Source organism: Monodelphis domestica, chromosome 3 (assembly GCF_027887165.1).
Source record: "Monodelphis domestica isolate mMonDom1 chromosome 3, mMonDom1.pri, whole genome shotgun sequence".
NCBI classification, from domain to species: domain Eukaryota; kingdom Metazoa; phylum Chordata; class Mammalia; order Didelphimorphia; family Didelphidae; genus Monodelphis; species Monodelphis domestica.
The window spans coordinates 104,689,345-104,712,093 of NC_077229.1; the positions used below are offsets into that span (position 1 = coordinate 104,689,345).

At 41.9% G+C, this 22,749-nt stretch overlaps 1 protein-coding gene and 1 long non-coding RNA gene across 4 annotated transcripts in view; one reads left to right on the forward strand and one right to left on the reverse strand.

The window, feature by feature from the left end:
* LOC130458315 (uncharacterized) overlaps window positions 1-2,005 on the forward strand; it is a 10,666-nt gene extending 8,661 nt beyond the window's left edge. The window contains exon 3 of the long non-coding RNA XR_008917468.1: window positions 1,750-2,005. This is a non-coding gene — a long non-coding RNA (uncharacterized LOC130458315). The remainder of the gene's footprint in view (window positions 1-1,749) is intronic.
* Window positions 1-20,876, reverse strand: part of TRMT2B (tRNA methyltransferase 2 homolog B) — a 24,558-nt gene extending 3,682 nt beyond the window's left edge. Inside the window, exons 1-10 of one of the 3 annotated variants that reach the window (XM_007488819.3) lie at window positions 20,575-20,876; window positions 17,808-18,074; window positions 14,027-14,081; window positions 9,815-9,949; window positions 9,246-9,345; window positions 5,998-6,068; window positions 2,730-2,876; window positions 1,663-1,757; window positions 1,120-1,328; window positions 865-966 (exon numbers count right to left, since the gene is read on the reverse strand). In XM_007488819.3, the coding sequence (XP_007488881.1) occupies window positions 865-966; window positions 1,120-1,328; window positions 1,663-1,757; window positions 2,730-2,876; window positions 5,998-6,068; window positions 9,246-9,345; window positions 9,815-9,949; window positions 14,027-14,081; window positions 17,808-18,019 (1,126 nt within the window). In that variant the 5' untranslated portion in view covers window positions 18,020-18,074; window positions 20,575-20,876. Of the gene's footprint in view, window positions 1-864; window positions 967-1,119; window positions 1,329-1,662; window positions 1,758-2,729; window positions 2,877-5,997; window positions 6,069-9,245; window positions 9,346-9,814; window positions 9,950-14,026; window positions 14,082-17,807; window positions 18,075-20,237; window positions 20,442-20,574 lie in introns of those variants that run through there. The other 2 variants (XM_007488821.3, XM_007488820.3) reach the window with 2 other exon arrangements.
* Window positions 20,877-22,749: the final 1,873 nt, after the last annotated feature.

Consider the following 22,749-nt stretch of genomic DNA (forward strand, 5'->3'; position numbering starts at 1 on the left):
GAAAGGCTATTATGTGGAAATGAGATTAGGCTCATTCTGCTTAGTCCCAGAAAGCAGAATGAAAAACAACCTGGGCAGAAGTTGCTAAGAAGCACATTTTGGTGCAACATAAGGAAGCATTTCCTAATAATTACAAGTGTCTCAAAGTGGATTGATCTACTATGGAAAGTACTGAATTTCCAGTGGAATTGCTCATTGGCTACGGGAGGGGGCTGGGAGGAAGGGAGGGAAAGAACATAAATCATGTAACCATGGAAAAATATTCTAAATTAATTAAGCTTAATTGTAAAAAATTAATTAATTAAAAAATAAATTAAAAAAAAGAAAGTACTGGGTTTTCATCATGAGTCTTCTGGCAGAGACCAGGGAAGGAGAACTTCTCTGGGATGTTACAGTGAAAATTTCTCTTCAGGTACATGCTAGTCCAGGTGACCTCTAAGGGACTTTCCAATTCAAGATTACTGATGTGATGGGATGCTGGTATGACACCTATCCAAGGTTATCTAGCCTTAGTCCTGTATTCTTTCCATTATAACAAAACAACTTTGATTAAGACTCTAATGTCAAAAGGATATTTTCCAGGGGAAGTACAAATCTATATTGTTGCATATTTCACTAGCTCTCCTGCCTCAACAAAGTAGCCTTTTGTTTCCATCTTTTCCCCTTATATTGTAGATGAGAAGAATTAAGATGGAGAAAGTAAATGCTGGCCCTTTTCACAATTCCACCAAGAGGCCAACCTTGACTTCTCCAAAAACCCTTTGTCAGAATTCTACATATTTTATTCCTTTATCTCTCCCTCCTCCACAGCTAAGGAAGTATCCCACCTCCCCATAATCCCTCTTCAAAGGGTAAGCATCAAACCATTGAAGGCAGCAGTCCATTTAGCATCCTCTAGTGCTTCCCCTACAAGGCCCATTCTGAAGACCTTTGATGTCTGCCGAGCTAGGGAAAGGCCAGTAGCACCTGGAAAAATGAGAGAAACCAAGCAGTTTCAAAGTCCTAGTCCAATGGGACTCATTCCAATATTCTCCAATGACTAAGAAGGACCTTTTTTGGAGGTGAGTGGTACCTGGAGGTTGGCCAGGATGGAGATTCCCAAACAGGAGTACCACCTACCAGTTCCATGGCTAAAATCAAGGATGACAGTGTTGGAGTCCACTCTACCCAGTTCTCCCACTGTTCGGTAGAGAACTTCTGCTGCAGATGTATTAAGCTGAAAAAAGGCTCCTGGAGAGATTCGAAACTTCAAGCCCAAAATTTCTTCAAAGAGATAAGGCTCTCCAGCAAGGAGCTGGAAGGGGGTCAACTCTTGGTGTCGAGGAGTCCTGGTAATGGAAGACGAGGAAAAAAGCACTCTAGAGATAACAGTACTCATTGGCAATCACTTTCATCTGGGCTTCATAAAAGCTCAGCTGGGGAATGGAGCCTGCCAATTGTCCACATAAGCTCTAAATGAGGACCCTCCAGAGGGCTCCTAGGAGTAGACTAACCCCCTCTCTAAATCTGTACTCTGCCTGGCTTCAAATAGAGAGAACTTCCCTTACCCCTGGCCCTCAGTTCCTGATAGCCTCATCTTGGGGAACCAGAAGCCTAAGCAGAATCAGGTGATCAGCTTCACAGATACTCTTTTAGTAGCCATTTGCCACCCCCTATGTTTACCTTTCTTTCACATATAGTGAGGTCAAGTCACACACAGATCCAGGCCCCGTGGAAAAAAATTCCTTTATTTCTTCTTTCTGAACACAGAACTCCTCCTGCCCAGAACACAAAATGAGGAGCTAAGTAAAGACTGATCACGGAGAGCCCCTGTATTCAGACGTCAATGACAGACAGCTCTGCACAACCCAACCAGACACTTCTCTGCAGAGGTAGGGGTGGCTACTATAGGATCATTCCCAAAACGATTTCTGTAAAACAAAGTCATTACCAAGAACAGACCTAAAAATAAGTGCTTCAAGATTTTTTCTAAGCCAGTAACGGGATATTAAAAATCACTTTTACCAGATCATTTCTTTGCTCCCTAAATCTGCGGTCCACACCAGTTCCATTTCATCTTTAGGCCTTGATGGTTGAAATTCTGCTTAAAATCATTTTATTATTGTTATAATTTAAAACCCTTATATTCTGTAGTACTAAGTACTAAGACAGAAGAGTGACAAGGGTTAGGAAATCAGGATTAAGTGACTTGCCATGGATCACACAGCTAGGAAATGTCTGAGGCCACATTTGAACCCATGTCCTCCCAATTCCAGGCCTGATGTTCTCTCTACTTTATTAGCTACCCCTACAAAATCATTTTAACAAGATTCTATTACAACAGAATGAGCTGGAGGTCCCAAGGAGTTCATTCTCCCACTGAAACTCTACTTGAATGCAGCTAGATAATAATAATAAACAATAAAGATGATGACGATCATTACATCTAGTATTTATGTAGAGCCTACTTTGTGGCAGTAACTGTGCTAAGCTCTTTCCAAATATTAACTCATTTGATCCTCAACAACCACCCTGTGAGATAGGTACTATTTATTATTATCTCAATTTTACATGGGGAGATGGTCCAGTAACCCAGTTTAAAAACTCCAGAATGGTTGAATGGCCTTCTTAGGCAATCTCTAAGTTTCTTCCCACACTCTATCCCTGCTACTGTCACCAGCTTATGTCAGCTCTCATGCTCCCATAGTAGCTGTCCCTTGCTAGCCAAGGCCAAGCACCAACAGTCTCACCTGACTTAATTCCTGAGGATTGAAGATGATAATGACCATCGTGTGCCCAAGGAATGTAGTGCGCACTATGAGTTCATGCCAGAGTCCCCCTTTTTGAGAATCAATGTAGGAACTCAGTTTGGACTGCTGCAGAAATAACTCAAAGCACTAAGGGGGAAAAAAACACAGGGGGTTGGTTAAACCTGGAACACTAGAGACTTCTAGCCCAACATCCTCTTTTTACAACTTAGAGAAACTGAGCACTGGAGAGGGGATAGGTTTTATCTGAGTCACACAAGCAGCAAAGAGCAGAGTTGGGATAGGAAGCCAGGCATCCCCCAACTGTAAATCCACTGTTCTTTCCACTTCAAAACTCACCTGACCACTTCTACTTCTGATCACTAAGCACTTACAATGCTGGGCTTTGTAGAAAACATACAAAACATGTGGTACCCACCTTCTGTGACTTTATATCAGAGGACCCTGATTCTCGTGCTTTCCATACACACCCAGAAGTCTTTCTTACTGCAGAAGTGGTCATGTAATTTGTTATATATACAGCTAGGTCTTGACCAATGATATTAATGCTCCCCCTCTGCATATTTTCATTGGACTAGAACCAATAACTATATTTTATATGATTTCATAATTATATAACTTCAGATGGTACAAATCTGAATATATGCAACTACTTCAGGCAATTCATTATCCTTGCTAATTGGAAACCAGATGATGTAATCTTTACTGTCAAGAGGCAAGGAGGAATGATAGATGGAAGGATGATCTTGGAGTCAGGAAGGCCTGGGTTCAAGTAATACCTTGGACACATACTAAGAAAGACAGATCACCTCTGGGTGTCTCCAAACAATTCTCAGGGACTACAATTTTCTTTTTTGTTTTTTAAACCCTTACCTTCTGTCTTGGAGTTAATAGTGTACTGATTCCAAGGCAGAAGAGTGGTAAGGGCTAGCCAATGGGGGTTAAGTGACTTGCCCAGGGTCACACGGCTAGGAAGTGTCTGAGGCCAGATTTGAACCTAGGACCTCCAGGCTCTAAGCCTGGCTCTCAATCTACTGAGCCACCCAGTTGCCCCCAGGGACTACAATTTTCAAACAAGTCGCTGATCTGCTTTGGTGGAAGGATTTTCATCCTAGGAATCCCTGCATGGGTGAACTTCTAAGCCCTTCTCCACAAGAAACAAAAAAAGCCTTCCATTGTAGCCCATCCATCTTCTTCATTCCGTAATAAGATACCTAAAGATTGTATTTCTATTTTTTTATATGTAGCCAGTACAAGTAATTCCTTTTTCCCTATTAAGTCCTGCTGTTGCTATTCTGTTGTTTTTCAGTTATGTCTGACTCTTCATGACGCCATTTGGGGTTTTCTTGGCAAGGATACTGGAGTGGTTTTCCATTTCCTTCTCCAGCTCATTTGATGGCTGAAAAAACTGAGGCAAACACGGTTAAGTGATTTGCCCAGAATCAGAGCTTAGCAAGTGTCTGAGGTCAGATAAGAACTGGAGAAGTCTTCCTGACTCCAGGCTCAGCCCTCTCTGCACAGCACCACCTGGCTGCCCTATCTACTAAGCCATTAGATAGTTTCTTTCCTTCCTGACGGTGCATACAAATAGGATCTGTCTTCAAAGATCTCAGAAAGACTTTCTAAATGTGTGTGGAATTTGACATCCAAAATTCCAACCTGTCTAGAAATCTTGGGATGGTGACTACACTTACAGGGTTAGAGATCGACATCTTGACATATTCTTTGCTTTTAAATCGTTTCCCCCCCTAAACTCCAAGGTCTGTGTCCCACCTCTTAATAGAAGGAGGGTGGACTACATTGTGAAGTGAGAAAAACATGCTCAAACATGGCCAATGTGATCATTTGTTACAAGGAAGCATTCCATGGGTCATGAGAGATAAGGAGAAGGGGCATGGGGAAATAGGAGAAGTCAGAAAGAAGCAACAACAATGTAAAAAAAAACATCAGTAAAATATTAATGAGGAGGCAGCTGGGTGGCTCAGTGGACTAAGAGCAAGTCCCAGAGACAAGAGGTCCTGGGTTCAAACCTGACCTCAGATGTCTTAGCTGGGTGACACTGGGCATTTAACCCCCATTGCCTAGTCCTTACCACTCTTTTGTCTTGGAACCAGTGCTTAGTATTGATTCTAAGATGGAAGTTCCAGGTTTAAAAAAAATTAATATGAATGAATGAATAAAATCCAAATGGACCACTCACATAAGAGGATGGGAAGAAAACAGGCTTTGAAATCAGAAGTCGTGGGTTGACATCCCATTTCTACCATGTACTAGCTAGGTAACCTAGAGAAGTCATTTAACCTATGTGGGTCTCAGTTTCCCCATTTGTAAATGGGGCAAATAACATTGTATCATCTACTTCACAAGATTACTTTTTTTTAACCCTTACCTTCCACCTTAGAATCAATACTGGGTATTGGTTCTAAGGCAAAAGAGCAGTAAGGGCTAGGCAACGGGAGTCAAGTGACTTGCCCAGGGTCACACAGCTGGGAAGTGTCTGAGGCCAGATTTGAACCTAGGACCTCAGTCTCTAGGTCTGGCTCTCAATCCACTGAGCTAACCAGCTGCCCCCATGAGATTACTTTGAGGAAAGTGCTTTATAAACCTTAGCATGCTACATAAATGAGAGTTACTCATTTACTTCTCAAGTATCTGAGGCATTTAAGAAGGATAACAGAAAGATATAGGAAATAATAATACATGTATAACCCAGTTTGAATTTCTTACCAGCTCTAGGATGGAGGGAGGAAAGAAGGGAGGTAGACAATATAGAACCTATAACTTCTGAAAGCTTATGTGAAAATTTGTTATTAAAATGAAAAAATAAAAATATATGGGTAATAGGCAGAAGCCCCCAGGAGGTGAAAGGGAGAGTTATGATGAAATGAGTGCTACATGAGATAGACTGAATACGGCCATTTCTCCTGTGACCTCCCCATTCTCACACCTCTTTTAAACTCTTATCAATTCTTGCCTCTGACAAGAGATACTTCCTGGCATGGGTACATCTCTCCCCTGCATTTGTAGTGCCCTACTCCATTATCATTCCCTTCCCAATGCCCCCACTAGAGCCACAAATTCCAGACACAAAAGCCCCATTCCTCTTGGGCCAACCTCTCTAGCTCAGAGCTGGTAATACAGCAGTATTTTATAGGGAGCCCCAGCCCTGTCCCTGGAGGCTAACCCCCTAGACAAACAACAAGAATCCTCTTCTTGGCCTCATCCCCACATTATCCTTGCCCCTTCTTACCTGAGCTATCTGATTGTGCTTTTCAGGGATATCTTTCAGGTGGCTAGGTTGTACGCAGAAAATATTCGACCCTGAGGTAAGACAAGGATTTAGTTCTACCATTTTCTTCCAAGGCTTTCTGGAAACAATATCCCATAATCTGAAACCCCTCTTTCAACAGACACAGAAATATATATCCCATGACACTGAATATCTCCTTATTAAGTTGGCTTTTCTTAAAAGATCATCTCTATGAAGATTAAATTTAACTCTCCCCTGATTATAACAATGAAACAATGAAAATACTTAACTGTCCCCTGATTGTGAAGATTAAATTGTAACCCTTTTAAATTGTAACCTCTATTTTTAGATTTAATTAGATTAATTAATTAATTAGATTAGATTTAATTTAATTTAGATTTAATTCCCATAAGTATAAACATGGTACTTAAAAGTTAAGTATGAAGATCTGCCCATTTAGATCTAATCACCAAAAGTGCAAATATTCCACTTAAGTGGGAGGTCTGTGACCCACGCATGACATGCAGTGATGAATCAGAATCGACTCACTGCCTTTTGGGCAGTCCTAAAGAGCGTCAGCTGTGATTAGTATATGTGGAATTAAGGGAAGTGATGCAAGAGAAAATGTCTTTAAAAGTGGAGTTCTACTTGGAACTGGAGTGGGAGTGGAAGTTCCTGAGAGAGTAAGTTCTTCTGGGAATTCTTCATTCGTTAATCTGCTGACTGGACCTGAGACCCTGTTTTCCTGGTGAGGCTGATAAAGAATCTGCTGACTGGATTGACACGTGGTAAGTGAAAGGCTGACTCTTAACTGCTGGTTTTTCTCTGAAGAGACCAGCCTCAGGAAAGATTTACTCTTGAGAGAGTCTTCCCCAGGTCCTCAGAGGCTAGCTGAAACTAACTGGCCTTTGGGGGGGAGGGGGCACTCATGAGGGGCCCAGAGATAAATTACTTAGTGCTGAGGATACATATCTTATCTTATCCTCTCTCTGATTTCTTGCTTCACTCTTTCTACATTTTTGAAATGGAATTGTAAATACAATCTCTTTGGAATTAATTAAATTCCTGGCAACCACACTCTTAAAATATAAAATCCAACTCTTTTAAAAATAAACCCCTTTTTATCCTTACATCTCCTAATGTAGAACTGGGTTCAGCTACATTTTATTTATTTATTTTTATAAATTTATTTTTAAGTATTTTTCCAAGGTGACATGATTCATGCTTTCTCCCTCCCCTCTTCTCTCCTCACTCCCGGAGCTGACAAACAATTCCACTGGGTTATACAAGTATTATCTCAGTTACATTTTAGAAAAGACACCCAGAGGAGGTAACCAGGAAAATGGAGGGCTAAGAGATCATGCCACAGGAAGGTCACTTAAAGGAGATATGGTTCTAAAGCACAGTTGGTTGGTGTCCCTTCAAATCCTCTCTCTGGATTCCAGAATCTGCTGGCAATAGGGTCTTGGCATGAGGCCAAACCAACCTCTGCAAAATCATTTCTCTCACTTATATTTCAATTCATTTCTTTCTCTTTCCTTTCTACACTACATTGTGAGACACAATAAATGTTCTCAAACCTTGCTAGGGCTTCCTACATGGAAGAGGGATTGGACTTGTTTTTCTGGGCTCCAGAGGCTAGAACTTGGGATGATATATGGAAGTTATACATTTTGGCTTGATCAAGGGAAAAATTTCCTAAGAATTAAGGCTGTTCCCAAAGTGGAACAGGCTGCTTCAGGGGGTAGCCTTTGAACCAAGGTTAGATGAGGACTGAGAGGGTCCATCTTAGAAGGGAATCTTGTTCACATGTCCTGCCCTGAACAGGCTCTGAGATTCAGTGGTTCAGGGATACTTGGGGGCTTTTTTCCTTGTAAATGTTTCACAGATGCTCCTTTAAAAAAAACACAACCTTACCTTCTGTTTTAGAATCAATACTGTGTATCAGTTCCAAGGCAGAAGAGTGGTAAGAGCTAGGCAGTGGAGGTTAAGTGACTTGCCCAGGGTCACCCAGCTGGAAAGTGCCTGAGGCCACATTTGAACCTAGGACCTCCCATCTCTAGGTCTGGCTCTCAATTCATTGACCCACTCAGCTGTCCTTTACTGATGCTCTTTTAAAATAAATATATACATGAAACACATATTTATAATTTTCACTTTCCAATGATTGCCCTCCTCTCCATAAACATATAATAGAATCCTCCCTTGTAACAAGGAGTCAGGTAAGACAAATTAACCCCTTAGCCATGTCTGAAGATAAATACCCAGTTGGCACCCGAAGTCACCACTTTCATGCAGGGAGAAATGAGACATGTTTCATTGTTATCCCCCTGAAGCCACAATAAATCACTGCTTTGATAATAATAGTTAGCGTGTCTATAACACTTTCAAGCTTTCAAGTATTATTTCATTTGATTCTCACAATAAACTCAGGAGAGAATTATCTCCACTTTACAGATGAGGAAACTGAGGCAAACAGAGTGACTTGTCCAGGGTCACACTGCTAATAAGTATCTGTGAATGGATTTTAATTCAGGTCCAAAGCTCTACCACTGAGCTTCCTAGCTACTTATCAAGAGTTCTGGGAGTCCTTCAAAGCTATTTCCCCCTGATATTTGTTCATATACTGTCTTGCCAAAGTAACACAATATACACTTTTCCCCAACTCTACAGTAAATACAGTGGCTATTTATTTTATTATTCAGTTAATACTTTTCTTCTTTTTTTTTTAAACCCTTACCTTCCATCTTAGAATTAATACTATGTATTGGTTCCAAGGCAGAAAAGGGGTAAGGGCTGGGCAATGAGGGTCAAGTGACTTGCCCAGGGTCACCCAGCTAGGAAGTGTCTGAGGCCAGATTTGAACCTAGGACCTCCATCTCTAGGCCTGTTTCTCATTCTACTGAGCTACCCAGCTTCCCTCATATAGCAGGCATTTAATAAATGCTGGTTGGGTTGGGTTGGACTGGGCTGGCACTCTTTAGAGAATACCATTAATAAAACCCACTGGTGATGCTGCTGGGTTCTAAGAGGGTTCCAAAAAGAGCAAGGTCACCATTGCTTTGGAATGAGGAGGTCGTTCCAGGGGTGGAAAACAAAAACTCATTTTGAGCTAAGAGCTAAGAAACTTCCCTGCCCCCAACTCTGTCCTCTCTCCTGGTCACTCCCCAGAGGCCTGTCATGTGCTGTTGTTGCTCTACCCTCCCTTTTCCCCAGGGCCTTGGCCCATCATTTCTCCCTCCACTCACCTCCCCAAGACTTCAGGTAGTACCCCACGGTCTCCGAGTTGCCATCTGGGCCTCGGTTTATACAGAAAGAAGACTTATTTCTGTAACCATCGATGACAGGCTGTCAGAGGTAGAAAGGAGGGGAAAACAAAACACGGGTCAAAGAATGGCAAAGTTGAAAAGTATTAAAAGAGGTTTCAAAAGATCGCTCGATTACAAAAATGAATAATATGGAAATAGGTATCACGTGATAACATTTGTACAATCCAGCAGAATTGCTTGTTGGCAAGCTCTGGGAGGGGGGAGGGAAGAGAGGAAGGAAAGAAAATGAATCATGGAAACATGGAAAAATATTTTTTTAATTTTTAAAAGGTAAAAAAAAAAGTATTCAACGGAAGAAACCATCTTCCTTCAGATATAGCCAAACGATGAAGTTCAGCAGCCCCAGAGGTACACAGGAGGAAGCCGCTGGTAGAGAAGAACCAATCACAACACGAGGCTTCACTGGGCCCAAGACCTTTTAGGCCTCAGGAGGTGCGGGGCGGGAGGGGGGTCTCCATTAGAAACAAAACAGAACGTCAGGAACTTACAGAAGGGATAAAAGGGTGGAGAAGAGAACACAGCCTCTTAGATTCTGCTGCACTGGGCTCCGGGACACCAGCACCAATCTTGCGGAGACGAGTTTCTAACGTCTCCAGATTTTTCTTCAAACTTTCAAATTTCACCTAGAGTGGGGGAACATAAACCAGGTCATGCTACTTATTCCTCAGCTCAAAATGCTCTTGATGATGGATCCTTAATGCTTTTCAAATAAAGTTAAAAATTCCAATTTGAAGCCTTCCCAAACCTTAATTCTGTTTTGGTCACATTTCTCCCCACCACTTTTAGGCAGCAAGTAAAACAGTGAATTTGCAGCCAAAGTAGGCCCGAGTTCAAATTCCATCTCAGACACTCAATGTGTAATCCTGTGCAATAATGGGCACAATTACAACACCTAATAAAAGCTAACATTTATTTGGTGCTTACTACATGCCAGGCATTGGGCTAAGTGCTTTACAATTAATTATTCTCCTATTTGATCCTCCCAATATCCCTGGGAGGAAGGTGCTGTTAACTATCCTCATTTCACACACAAGGAAACTGAGGCAAACAAAGGTTAAGTGACTAGGTAAGGATTACAGGCTTGCTGTGAGAATCAAATGAAATAACATATGTATCAAAACAGTAAATACAGTGGGATATTCTCTAAATCTTTCAATAAAATATATAATGATCAAGATACACTTTACTATGGAAAATCATTCCCCAAAGGGTACTAACACCTTCAATAAAGATGGCCAATAATGTATTTTTTAGATGATTATTAAAACAATTGGACAGCTAAGTTACCTTAGTGAATAAAGTGCCAAAGTTAGAGTCAGGAAGACCTGAGTTCAAATCCAGCCTTGGACACTTATTATCTGTGTGACCTTAATAAAGTCACTTAACTCCGTTTGTCTTAGTTTCTTCATCTATAAAATGAGCTGGAAAAGGATATGGCAAACAACTTAAGTATCTTTGCCAAGAAAAATCCAAATGGGGACCCAAAGAGTTGGGCATGATCAAATGGACTCAACAATATCAACACAATTATATACAGACCAGAAAATAGACAGGAAGGTCAGTATTTGTTTTTATTCTCTCACTCATTTTTCTTTTCATACTAATGAGATCTGGGGGTTGTTTGTTTTTGCTTTTCATGATTCTGGTATAGTTGCCTCCTTAGGATACTCTGTGAATAAATCTTTCAAAGCCCTCACAATTATACCACCTCTAGCACTGATCTTTTCTCTGTAAAGTTGTTCTAATTTGACTGCTTTTCCCATCTTTGCATACTTTAGTGTCATTTTTACTTCTTCAATAAGCACATCTAGGACTATGTTGTTTAAAGTCCTAGTATTTAAAAGATCTACTGTTCTTGATAGTTAAAATAAAACACCTAACACACCGCAGGTCCTTGATAAATATTGCTTGATTGATTATAAAAAATATTTGCAGATCTCTTCCATTCTTCTATTTGTTACCCTCTTTCCTATTTCATCCTAAAATATCCTTGGAATAGCTCTGCTTAACTGAGTCTCTTGCCAAGCTTTCTTTAAACTAATTTTATTCTCCACTGCTTCTCCATGCTTTGAAGCAATATTGCTCTTCATCTTCCAGATCTTCCCTGTGAGATTTTATGAATAAGTTTATATTCTAATCTAGCATTACTCTCAATTCTCCCTTTCTCCACTTAGCAAATAAATGTTTGCAAACTAAGATGTTCTTTAGGCTCTTTTGATCTCCTTATTATGGCAATTGATTTGTATTGGTGAAACACCTATATGAAACTATTTTAATCAGAGTCAACATCCTTTCTTCCATCTATTTTTTATTATCAACAACTTATTTGAATAGGTCAAAGTTGAGTTGCTCAACTATATACCATTCCTTTTCCTCATTTTTATTCTTTTTTCTGGCTTTGTACTGCCCTGATAAGCCATCATGGGATGGCAGTGAAGGTTCTTGAAGCTCATGTCATTGGACCAAAAGCTTTGAGTACAGACCTAGCAATAGACTAAGTCACACTTTCCAAAGACCAGCCTAGCTTAGAACACAAAAACTCCTCATTAGTAAGCTGATCATTCAATGGTGAATTCTTTAGCCATGACATTCCACAAAAAAAAAAGGAAAAGTAGAAAATGGTCCTCATTCCTATTTAGCCCTCTTTTGCTTCTGAGATTTTATGATAGATAGATTTTAGAAAGTTCCAAATTAGGGGCAGCTTGGTGGCTCAATGAGTAGAGAGCCAGGTCTTGAAACTGGAGGTCCTGGCTTTAAATGTGGCCTCAGACACTTCTTAGCTGTGTGATTCTGGACAAGTCATTTAATCTCCATTGCCTAGCCCTTACTGCTCTTCTGCCTTGGAATCAATACACAGTATTGATTCTAAGATGGAAGGTAAGGGTTTAAAGAAGGAAGGAAGGAAGGAAGGAAGGAAGGAAGGAAGGAGGGAAGGAAGGAAGGAAGGAAGGAAGGAAGGAAATTAACACTGATGGGGCTAGGGAAAACAGGTAATCTAATATCAACATTTTGGAATATAATCTGGCAATGTATAACAAATGTCACAGAAGTGATCATCCCTTGTGATTCAGAGAAATTATTTTTTAAAAGGCCTATCTTCTTACTTTTGTTATAAAAAAAAAACAACAAAAAAACACCTCCACAAAGCCATCTCTATGTCCAACAAATAGAGAATGAATAAATACATTATAACATATAAAGTCCTACTCTGATTCTACAAAGACTCAGACCAACTAGGTGATCAGTAAATAAAGTGAGGCATTTGTTCAAGGTTGAGGAATTGCAACGGGGGACAATGCACTGTCTTATTCAGACAGGGATGCCTAGGAAAAAAGGGAGAAGGGGTTCTTATAGGGCATAGTCATGGGATACAGCAGAAAGGCATATAGTTAGTCTGGATACACAGAACAGCTGAACAGCAGGGAGTACTGCAGAAGTGTCCTTGGGATTATCTTTGTCTGAGAACAGGGTGGGAAGTTAGAAACTGCTGGGGTATGTGGGGGTGTCTTCTTGGGGGCAGTTGGAAATTGTTGGTCAGGGCAAGGTAAGGGTCCAGAGTTTCCCAGAGAATAACAGAGGGTAACCCAGAGTTTTTCAAGGAAACAGGTAATAATATTTTACACACTATCTACTTTGATGTCAGTAAATTATAAACTCTGGTAGGTTCTACCAGGCTTAAAAGGCTTCAAATCAAGGGGGCAGCTAGGTGGCTCAGTGGACTAGCCTTGGTACTTTCTAGCTATGTGACCCTGGGCAAGTTACTTCACCCAGTTTGCCTAGCCCTTGTCCTTCTGTCTTAAAGTTTTCAAGACAGAAAGTAAGGGTTAAAAAAAAAAAGATCATCATGAAGATAAATCATGAGAGGCAGGTGGGCACAGTAGATAGGTCAGCTTTGGAGTCAGGGAGTCCTGCATTCAAGTCTTTTCTCAGAGCCTTACTAGCCTTATGACCATCCCAGGCAACAACAATCTTTGGCGCTAAGTGAGACCTGAGTTGCCCATCTCAGTTCTGATCCAGAGACTTTCCTAAATCACCAGTCTGTCTGCCCTACCTTCCCTCATGGAAATAACCCTAATTTATCCACCCACATCTGCCAGGGAGGAGAGGGAAGAGGAAATAGACAGATTCTATGGAGAATTCATTTAAATCAGATGATTTCTGAGGCTTAAGGCAAGGGGACTCAGTTGCTAGGTTCCAATCTAAGCCCAGAGAAATTTCTTCTAATTGCCCGATTCCTCCCGGGCAAACACCCAGGTCAGCCATGTTTTCATCCCTCTCCTTTCCTGGCTCTCCTCACTTTCTTCTACCCTTGTCCCTTCATGGGTATCTTCTCACCCCCTTTGCTTCCTTCTTTGCATTTTCTTCCCTCAGAGGGCAGGACTGTCCCTCCTTCGGCAGGTATTTGTACTCCCAATGCTTAGCACAGAACCTGGAACAGAAGGGTTTGTTGGCTCGTCCTGACATAGGGGTAACTGAATAAAATTAAAGAGAAAAGAAAAGGTTGGAAGGAGCCAACTGGTGGCCCTGGATCCCAAGGGATGCTCTTGATAGCCAGCAAGTGCACTGTCCACAGGGGAGGGTCTCTTTCAGTTTTCTCTGAGCCAGAAGCTGGTTCTCATTTTTAAAATCTCTTAAGAGGCTTCCTACCACCCAGAAAATTCTAGCACTATTCCCTTGGAATCAACAGCAAAGGCTCCTACCTTCAGTTGTTCCTCATAGTTCAATCTCCACAAGGGTAACATCTGATCTGCCAACCTGGAAAAAAAAATCTAGTCTTGAGCTTCATTCATTCATTCAATTATTCATCAAAGATTTCTTAAATGTCTCCCAAAGGCAAGATAGTCTCCAGGTTCTGAAATGAATGAAGTTCCCACCACCATCTCCTCTAAGATAGACTCTTCTCAGGTGCCCAAGAAGATGGGGCTGTGGAGCCCTGACTAAGTGATGAGACCTTTCTCAAACTATATACTCATAATAACACATGTATAACTCAGTGGAATTGCTTGTCAGCTCCAGGAAGGGGAGGGAGAGAATATGAATCTTGTAACAAGGGGAAAATATTTTTAAAATAAAATTATATTTTTTAAAAATTTAAAAAGAACTGTATACTCAGTCACAACTGAATCAGTGGATAGATACAATGTAATGGAAAAAAGGCTCAGATAAATTTGGAGGTGATAAATCATATTTCAAAAGGATTTCCCAGAGGGGTCCCTTCAAGAATAAACCCAAAATGGAAAGTGACAACAATAGAATATATGTGTGTATACATAGAATACATATATGTATGTACATGTTTATTCTTTTAAATTATTTATGCATGTGGGTGCACACACCTATACACAATGATATAATATGAACACTAGGTCAGTTAGATGGTACAATGGACAGAGCACCAAATCTGGAGTCAGGAAGGCCTAACTTCAAATCTGACCTCAAATACTCACTAGCTGTGTGATCTTGGACAAGTCACTTAACCCCATTTAACTCAGTTTCCTCATCTTTAAAATGAGCTAGAGAAAGAAATGGCAAACCATGCCAGTACCACAGAATAAGGAATGACTAAAATAACTAAATGACAAACAGAATAATATATACTACAAATTAGAACAAACTAGATCATTTATATATTATGTAATATATAAAAATACTATCATGTGTAATAAATGCAATATATTATATGTATATATGTGTGATGTATATATATTATATACAGATAATAAATTATATTACTTATATACATATAGGTACATATACAAATAGTTTTAAAGAATAAATCCCTTGATGCAAAAAGATAGGAAATGAGAAATGGGACAAAAATATGTCTTAATAATAAATGCTTTCTTAATAACTGCCCGACATTTACAAATACTGTACTCTATTTATAATATCTCACTTAAGCCTCACAGTAACTCTATGGGGTGTAAGGGTTAAAAATGCTTATATAAAAGGTTGTTGTGGTTGCCGTTTATAAAAATTAAAGTTAAACTATTAGTCAGTAGGCTATTTAGTAGCTTTATTTACAGCAAGGTAGAGAGATTAAAGTGGGAAATATAGGAAGGAGTTAAAAAATATCGCTTAACTAAAAACACCCTAAATCCTAATCCTAGTGTCTCCAGACCACGAATGCGAATCTCACCAGCTCACAAGAGTGTCTCCAGCCAGGTGTTCCAACAACCAAAGACCAAGGCCGAAGAGGTTGAGCCACAAAGGGCAGTCTCACACCAAGGAGGCAAGAGTCTCACCCGAGTAAGCATCCCCTCTTCAGTCTGAGTCTCCAATGCAGGAAGCCAAATCTTCACCAGAATCCAAAGTCCAGGAAGCCAAAATCCACAGAGCCAAAAGAAGAGAACCTGCAGCACACGTGAGGCCAAGACCACCAAGAATCCCACCAGAGCTCACTCTCTGGAGCCGCCAAGAATGAAGAGAGGGAATCTTTCTCAGGTCCTGCTTATATACAGTTTTCTACAACCATCAGCTCTCCTTGTCACATCTCAGAAATCAATCAATCACAGCCTTTCAATTGGGGGAGGGGGAAGTGCTTGTGGCCTTTTAGGGTATAAACTTTCTTTGTTGCTGACTTACTAAGTGTTAAGTTGGGGTACTTAGAGTTCTTGAATGATTAACTTACAATAGGCAAAGGGAATAAAAATTCCCTTTCACAGGGATAAGGTAATAAGTTATTGTTATTATTATTATAAGTATATAGGTTATTGTTCCCATTTTACAGATGAGGAAATTGAGTTGCATTGAGGTTAAGTACCCTGCCCAGAGTCACACACACACACAAAATATGTAGCAGAATTTAAACCCATGACCAAGGCCAGCACCCTATCTACTACATCAAGAAAAAAAAAGTGATGTATCTACTATATTAAAAACATAATTTTATTTACATGTAAGTTTTCACCAATACTTGATCACTTTCATTGGAATACTATAACTACAGAGTCCAAGACACATTAAAATCACTTCTAACCTATCTAGTCTCGCTCTGTATTTCAATGTCTCTCTCTTGGCCCCTCTTTTTGGTTTGTTTTAAAACCCTTATCTCCCACCTTAGAATCAATATACATGTATTGGTTCTAAAGCAGAAGAGTGGTAAGGGCTAGGCAAAGGGGGTTAAGTGATTTGCCTAGGGTCACATGAGCTAGGAAGTGTCTAAGACCTGATTTGAACCCAGAACCTCCCAACTGTTGGAATTGACAAGGAAGGGTTTGGAATCCTATGGATTGACTGACAGGAGCTGGAGTGGCAGTTTGAACAGCAAGGGATTGTGGGAGAGAACTGTTGGCTGGGGGGCATTCTGGAGAGCCCTAGAAGTCTTTGGTGTCAGGACTGAAAGCTGAAAGGTTCAGTTTCTGAGTGGCTGAAGGGCCCCCCAGGCCCCAAAGCCAGGAGAAAAGACCCAGATTTCCTGCCTTTAATTCTTGAAGCTGTTTTTCTCCAAAGAAATCCATTCTATTGTTTCCTCTCTCTCTCAAAAACTCAGAGCCCAGCCCTCCTGATTCTTCTTGGCCTCTCCTTGCCTTCCCTGAACTGATTTAAGATTTAGTTTTTAGGATATGCTAGCTTAGAGATTAATATGGGAGCAGTCAGTTGGGAAAGAGATTGAGGCTTTTGGGGCCTCGGGCTTCTGCCTCCTGATCCAGCTGCTGTGGGTTTAACTTGACAGGGCACCCTCCTCCCATTCTCTTCCAACCTTATTTTACCCCATCCCTTCAATAATTCCTTAGTTATAAGTCAGATTTGGGTTTGGCCTATCTCTACAATAAGAAGAGTATTGGGCAGTTGGGGAAAGGGCTCAAAGCTTGAATCCAGTCCCTTTCTGTGGCAAGACCAGACTAGGTCTGCCACACATTCTCCACTGAGGAAGGTAGATTAAAAACCTTCCTTAGAAGTTGCTGACAGGGGAACTGACATCTCTTCCCCTTAGCTTCTGCTCTCTAAGAAACTCAAGGGATATAGTCTGTCAGATATCCCTTAAGAAAGGAGAGAGGGAAAGTCATCTTTCTTTCTCTCTGGAGGTTATCTCAAACCCCTGCTCCATTTCCCTGTAGGAAGGGGGAGATCCTGCCATCTTCCCTCCATCAACAGGGTTTACCTAAACCCCTAGTTCCCTGATCACTTGGTCCTCTCAACCTTTCCACTGGTACTACATCCTAACTAGTGAGACTAACCAACAAACCCTTTATTAAAAAAGAAGAATCTTCTTGTTTACACAACTCTAGGCCTCGATCTCAATCTACCCACCTACCCCCATGTCTTGGCCCCTTCTACATCTGCCCCTTGCCAAGAATCCCCTCACACCCAAGAAAAAGTTATTCCATGGTCCCAAAGCACTTATGCCTTGTTTAAGTAATCAGCCTAAGGATGCTTGCTTCAAATGTCACCACAAACCCATGAAATGTCCCATCACTTTTTATAAACTCAAGTCCTTCTAAAGAGAAAAAAAAAAGGTGAAAACTGATATAGCCTTACCTTTTCCTCCAAAAATCAAGATTTTGGCTTGATTCCTCCTTCCAGATTGTTTTTTCTCTTTGCTTCTCTGTCACAACATCTGGGATATTTCCCTCACATGCCGTGCCCAGAAACGCCCAAGGTGAACCTTTTGGCTGGCTGGCACCCCAGGGAAGAGGTCTCACTTTGGAGAAGAGAGCCATCCTAAAAAGGAAGGCTCTTTGATTGGCCATGGTATTCCTTCCACTCGTCTCTGGCTGGTCTGGAACACAGCTGACCAATGGAGCTCTGACGGATAAACCAATAATTCCTCTCTTAATATTTCCAACAAAAGATACACCGGATTTCATTTGCATAATTATAAAAGTTGTGCTGTTAAATTAATAGGCCCCCAAAAGTAGATCAATAGGTCAAACTAGCCAAGGGAGAATCAAATATAATGAAACTCAATGATCCAATATTTGATAAATACAAAGCACTGGGCTCCATAACATAGGACAGGAAATAAGGTTATCATCTTCAAGGAAGTTATAATCTATTTGAGAAGATATGAAAACATTATGTATGATGGCTGTAAGATTTCCTCAGCAGGAGGAATTCTTGGCCCCCATATTGTGAGAACTCCCTTTTCCAACACAGGTCACAAATAATCTCTAACTCACTTCTTAGAGAAGTCCTAGGGAATTATCTGAGATACAAAAAAGTTCAATGAATTAACCAAGGTCACACAGTAAGACTAAGAATTAGGATTTGCACTCAGGGTTCCCTGAATCTAAGGGAATCTCTCCACTATGCCACACCAACACTAAAATATATCCTGCCTTTATTTTCTATTATAAATCCAATTGCACAGCTAGGGAAGATTTGGATTTTGACAATAGTTTCCCAGGGGAAGAGAGAATTTATCAAGGTTCTGATGGATGGACAGGCTTTAGGTGGAAAGGAAGGAGAGAACAGAAAACATCAAGAGCAAAGAAGACTACTCCAGGAATGAGGTTTTCTAGGGATATGAAGTTGTAGTCTTGATAGAATGCAGGGTTTTTGTTTGGGAAGAGTGGAAGATGCCTGGAAAAGCTGAAGCCAGATCACAGAGGACCTTGAATGCCAAGGGAAGGATTCTGAACTACAATCAAGTAGGCAATGATGAGGATTTTAAGTAAGAGATATGAAGTGCAAAAAAGAGAACTGGCCGTTCAGATTCCAATCCAGCCTCTACCAATGACTGGCTGTGGAATTTTGGCTGAGCAGTATAACCTCTTTGAGCTTTAGTACCCTATAGACCTCTTGGGATAGGTTTGAGCTCCAATGGCAGGACCTGCTGGGAGTTAAGAAAGTGGACTCTAAGATAAAAAAGTCACGGAGTAGACTGCAGAGTAGATGGCATTTATTTTTGACAGTGAAATGGAGAAAGACTGGATAGTGCCCTGATGATGCAACCAAATCAAGGTGGGGAGGTCATGGAGGAAAGAGTACTGGACTTGGATTCCAATCCCTCTTGCCTAGCTGTGCCACCCTGGGCAAATCCTCTTCTGTAAAGTGGAGATAAGAATGCCCCAAAGGTTCCTACCTCAGAGAGCCAGGGGAATGGATACAAAATGCTCGGCACACTTTTAAAGCAAAGTGTCAAACTCTCCATCCCCTTCTAGAGTGTAAACAGAACTGGATTAAAATGTAATTGGCAAATGCCTAACCAAATACATTTTAAAACACAATAAACATAGATAATGTTAATTTGTGGTTGTCTAAATCATAATGCAGAACCCCACAGAAGGGATCCGCTTCTATTTGAGTTGGATTGCCTTGCTTTAAAGGGACTCAGAAATGGCCACTATTCTCGTTTTCCAACGAGGACAATTACAAAAGTGTGAGGGTTGCCATTACTCTTCAGAATTATTTAGCTCAACCGGTCTGGGGTTTGTTTTTGTTTTTCTGTTTTGTAAAGATCAAAAATGTATCAATAAGCATTTCATTACAGTATCTGCCTGTCTGAGGGAGGGAGGCCAAAGACAAGGGACAAAGGGGGGGAGGGGAGGTGTGTGCCTGGAAGAGCAGTCCAGATGGAGGCAGTGGGTAACTTCATCAGGTCTCAGGGTGCCAGCGAAAAAGAAGCCCACCCCCACCCTAGCAGGTTCCCCTAACTCTGGGGCTAAATGACAACTCGAATCAGAAACCTCGCGGTGGTGTGGCATTTCTGTTTGTATAGTTTAACACGTCTAACACATATTAAGCACCTATCTAGTGGTTTAATAAACCCCTTTTTCATTCATTCAATCATTCATTTACAGTCCAATCATGAAGACAGATACTGGAATGCTACCTCAAGCTCTCAGCCTCGTTTCCCAACCTGTAAAAATGTGATTAAAAATAGCACCAATCTCTCAGGATGGTGGACAGCCAAAGAAAACATGGACCGGCTAATCCAATCTAGAAGAAAGGGCTTCTGGATCTCACCCACAGCCTGGAAGCCTGGAAGCCTGGAGCCATCCGGCTGGCGATCAGTGCCACCTGTCCCACGTGGCTCCCAGAACTCGAATCCCGCCCCCTCCCACGCCTGGAAGAGAGAGGGCTGTCCCCGAAGATGGTCGAAAAGCACGCTCCGGGGAAAGAGAGGGGTGCTATCCCAGGGCCAACCGGGAGCCCAGGCGGGGGAGGGAAGTAAAGAGGGCGGAGAGAATGTAAAATGAGAGGAGGCTAGAACCCGCACGCCAGGGCCCCGTGTAGACGGCCCTCGTGGCTCCTACCAGCGCCAGAACCATGTTCCGGCCCCGCCTCCCTCCCGTCCGGGTACCTAGGAGGTCAGAGCTGGTTCCTCGGCGCTTCCCTCGGCCTTCTTTGCTCTCTTTACCTTCGCTGCGATGCAGTTGTCGCAGCCCGAGCCGGGCCGGAGAATCGCCGGGGAAAGAGTCACTTCCGGCAACCGAGGGACTGGGCGGGGACACCCCTAGCCCGGGCATCCTCTAGCCTGGACGGGAGCCGGAGCCACAGCCTGGAGCGCTCCCAGCGGCTGCATGCGCCTCAGCCAGGGTCCAGAAGAGCATAGCGTCTCGCCGCGCAGCCTCTCCCCTGCTCTCTACATCCCTCCCCAAGCTGGGAGCGTCCTTCCTTCGAGCGCCCAAGCAGCTCAGAGTTGTGCAGGACACCCCAGGGCTGCTCTCCTCCATCTCACGCTTAAGGGCCATCCTTCTCCTAGGCCTTTGGGATGGAGAAAACCTCAAAAGCGGTCAAGTTCAAAACTCATTTTGTAGAGGTGGAAACTGAGTCCGTAATGGGAGTGAAAGCGAAGGAATATTCCTGGGAAAATTGTCAGTGCTGTTATTTGCTCAGAAAGAAAATCAGACGAGAAAAGAAAAAAATCTGAAACATCAGGAGGGGAGGGAATATTCTTTCACCACTCCCCAAACTGAGGCTCTGAGGTATCACTCCCACTTCCTCAGCCTTTACCTACTTAGGGAAATGACTGGCCCTCCTTTCCCCCCCTCCACTTGTAGCTATTTTGACTCGTAGGTTAAGAATTGTTCTGCTACTTTATATAAATGCTTCCTGTGTGCCGGGCACCTTTTAAAATATCCCTTCATCTGATCCTCACAAGAATTTGTGACAAGCTATTACTATCCCCATTCTACAGTGGAGGAAACTGACGTTGAATAAGGTTAGGTGACTTGCCAGGGACAGAGCACATTTGAACTCAACTCTTCCTGAATCCAGACTTAGACCTTTATCCACTGTGCCACCTACATGCCTCAAAAAAGAGAGTGGGGGGGGGGGCAGTTGGGTAGCTCAGTGGATTGAGAGTCAGGCCTAAAGACAGGAGGTCCTAGGTTCAAATGTGACCTCAGACACTTCCCAGCTGTGTGACCCTAGGCAAGTCACTTTGTAAAAATAGACTCGAATCCAGGACTACAATCCCCAGAAATCCTTGCTCCACTTCCCCAGAATGCCCTCTACTCTCACTGATTCTCACCTGGTTGAGCAGATGGGGTATTTAAACCTGGTTGTGAATAGGCTCCGCCTCTTTTGGACTTCCATTTTGTAGTAGATACGTCTCTTTCATGATGTGAGGTTATCTTGTCTGGGCCTCTCTGGCCTAGGCATGTGTTTTCTTATTCTATATTTTCTTTAATCCTTAACCTTTAATAAACCTCATAAAAAATATAATACTCCTTGCAGAGAGAAACTAATTTCCTGCCTCAGTTTCCTAAATTTTTAACTGTTACAACTTGACCCCCATTGCCTAGCCCTTACCACTCTTCTGCCTTGGAGCCAATACACAGTATTGACTCCAAGACGGAAGGTAAGGGTTTAAAAAAAAAAAAGAGAGAGAGAGAGTCCACATGAGACAGCTGGTATGAGTCAAATGTACTACCGGCCTGGGCTCTAGCCTACAGAAAAGCAGCTCCTCAATTTCTTCTTTTCATCCCCAGGAAATTGTGTGTAATACGTTTTCACCCCCAGGTGATGCAGGCCATCAGTCCAGAGGTTGCTTTAGAGCAAGGCCACTGTTTCCAGCCCACCATTCACCAGAGGGCACTCTCCTACAGCTACAGTCTTTGGAGGTGCCCCCCTGCCCCCCACCTTGATTTATGAGTACTGCCTGCCGTTCAGATTTGATCTGGGAATATTAAAGACAATGGAAATTGTCCTGAAACATGGCTCTCTCAGCAGGTCTGCCCCTACCCTCACTAGGGAAACATGGGGTTCTTGATAGACCAATCTTATTCAGAAGTCTTTTATTCTTTTTTAAATTTTTTCCATGTTTCTATGATTCATTTTCTTTCCCTCCCCCCTCCCAGAGCCAACAAGCAATTCCATTGGGTTGTACAAATGTTGTCACTTGATATTTATTTCCATATTATTCATTTTTACCATTGAGCAATTTTTTTTAAAGCCACAACCCCAAATCACATCCCCATATATACCTGTGATAAGTGAGGTCATACTTTTTTTCTTTTGCATTTCTACTCCC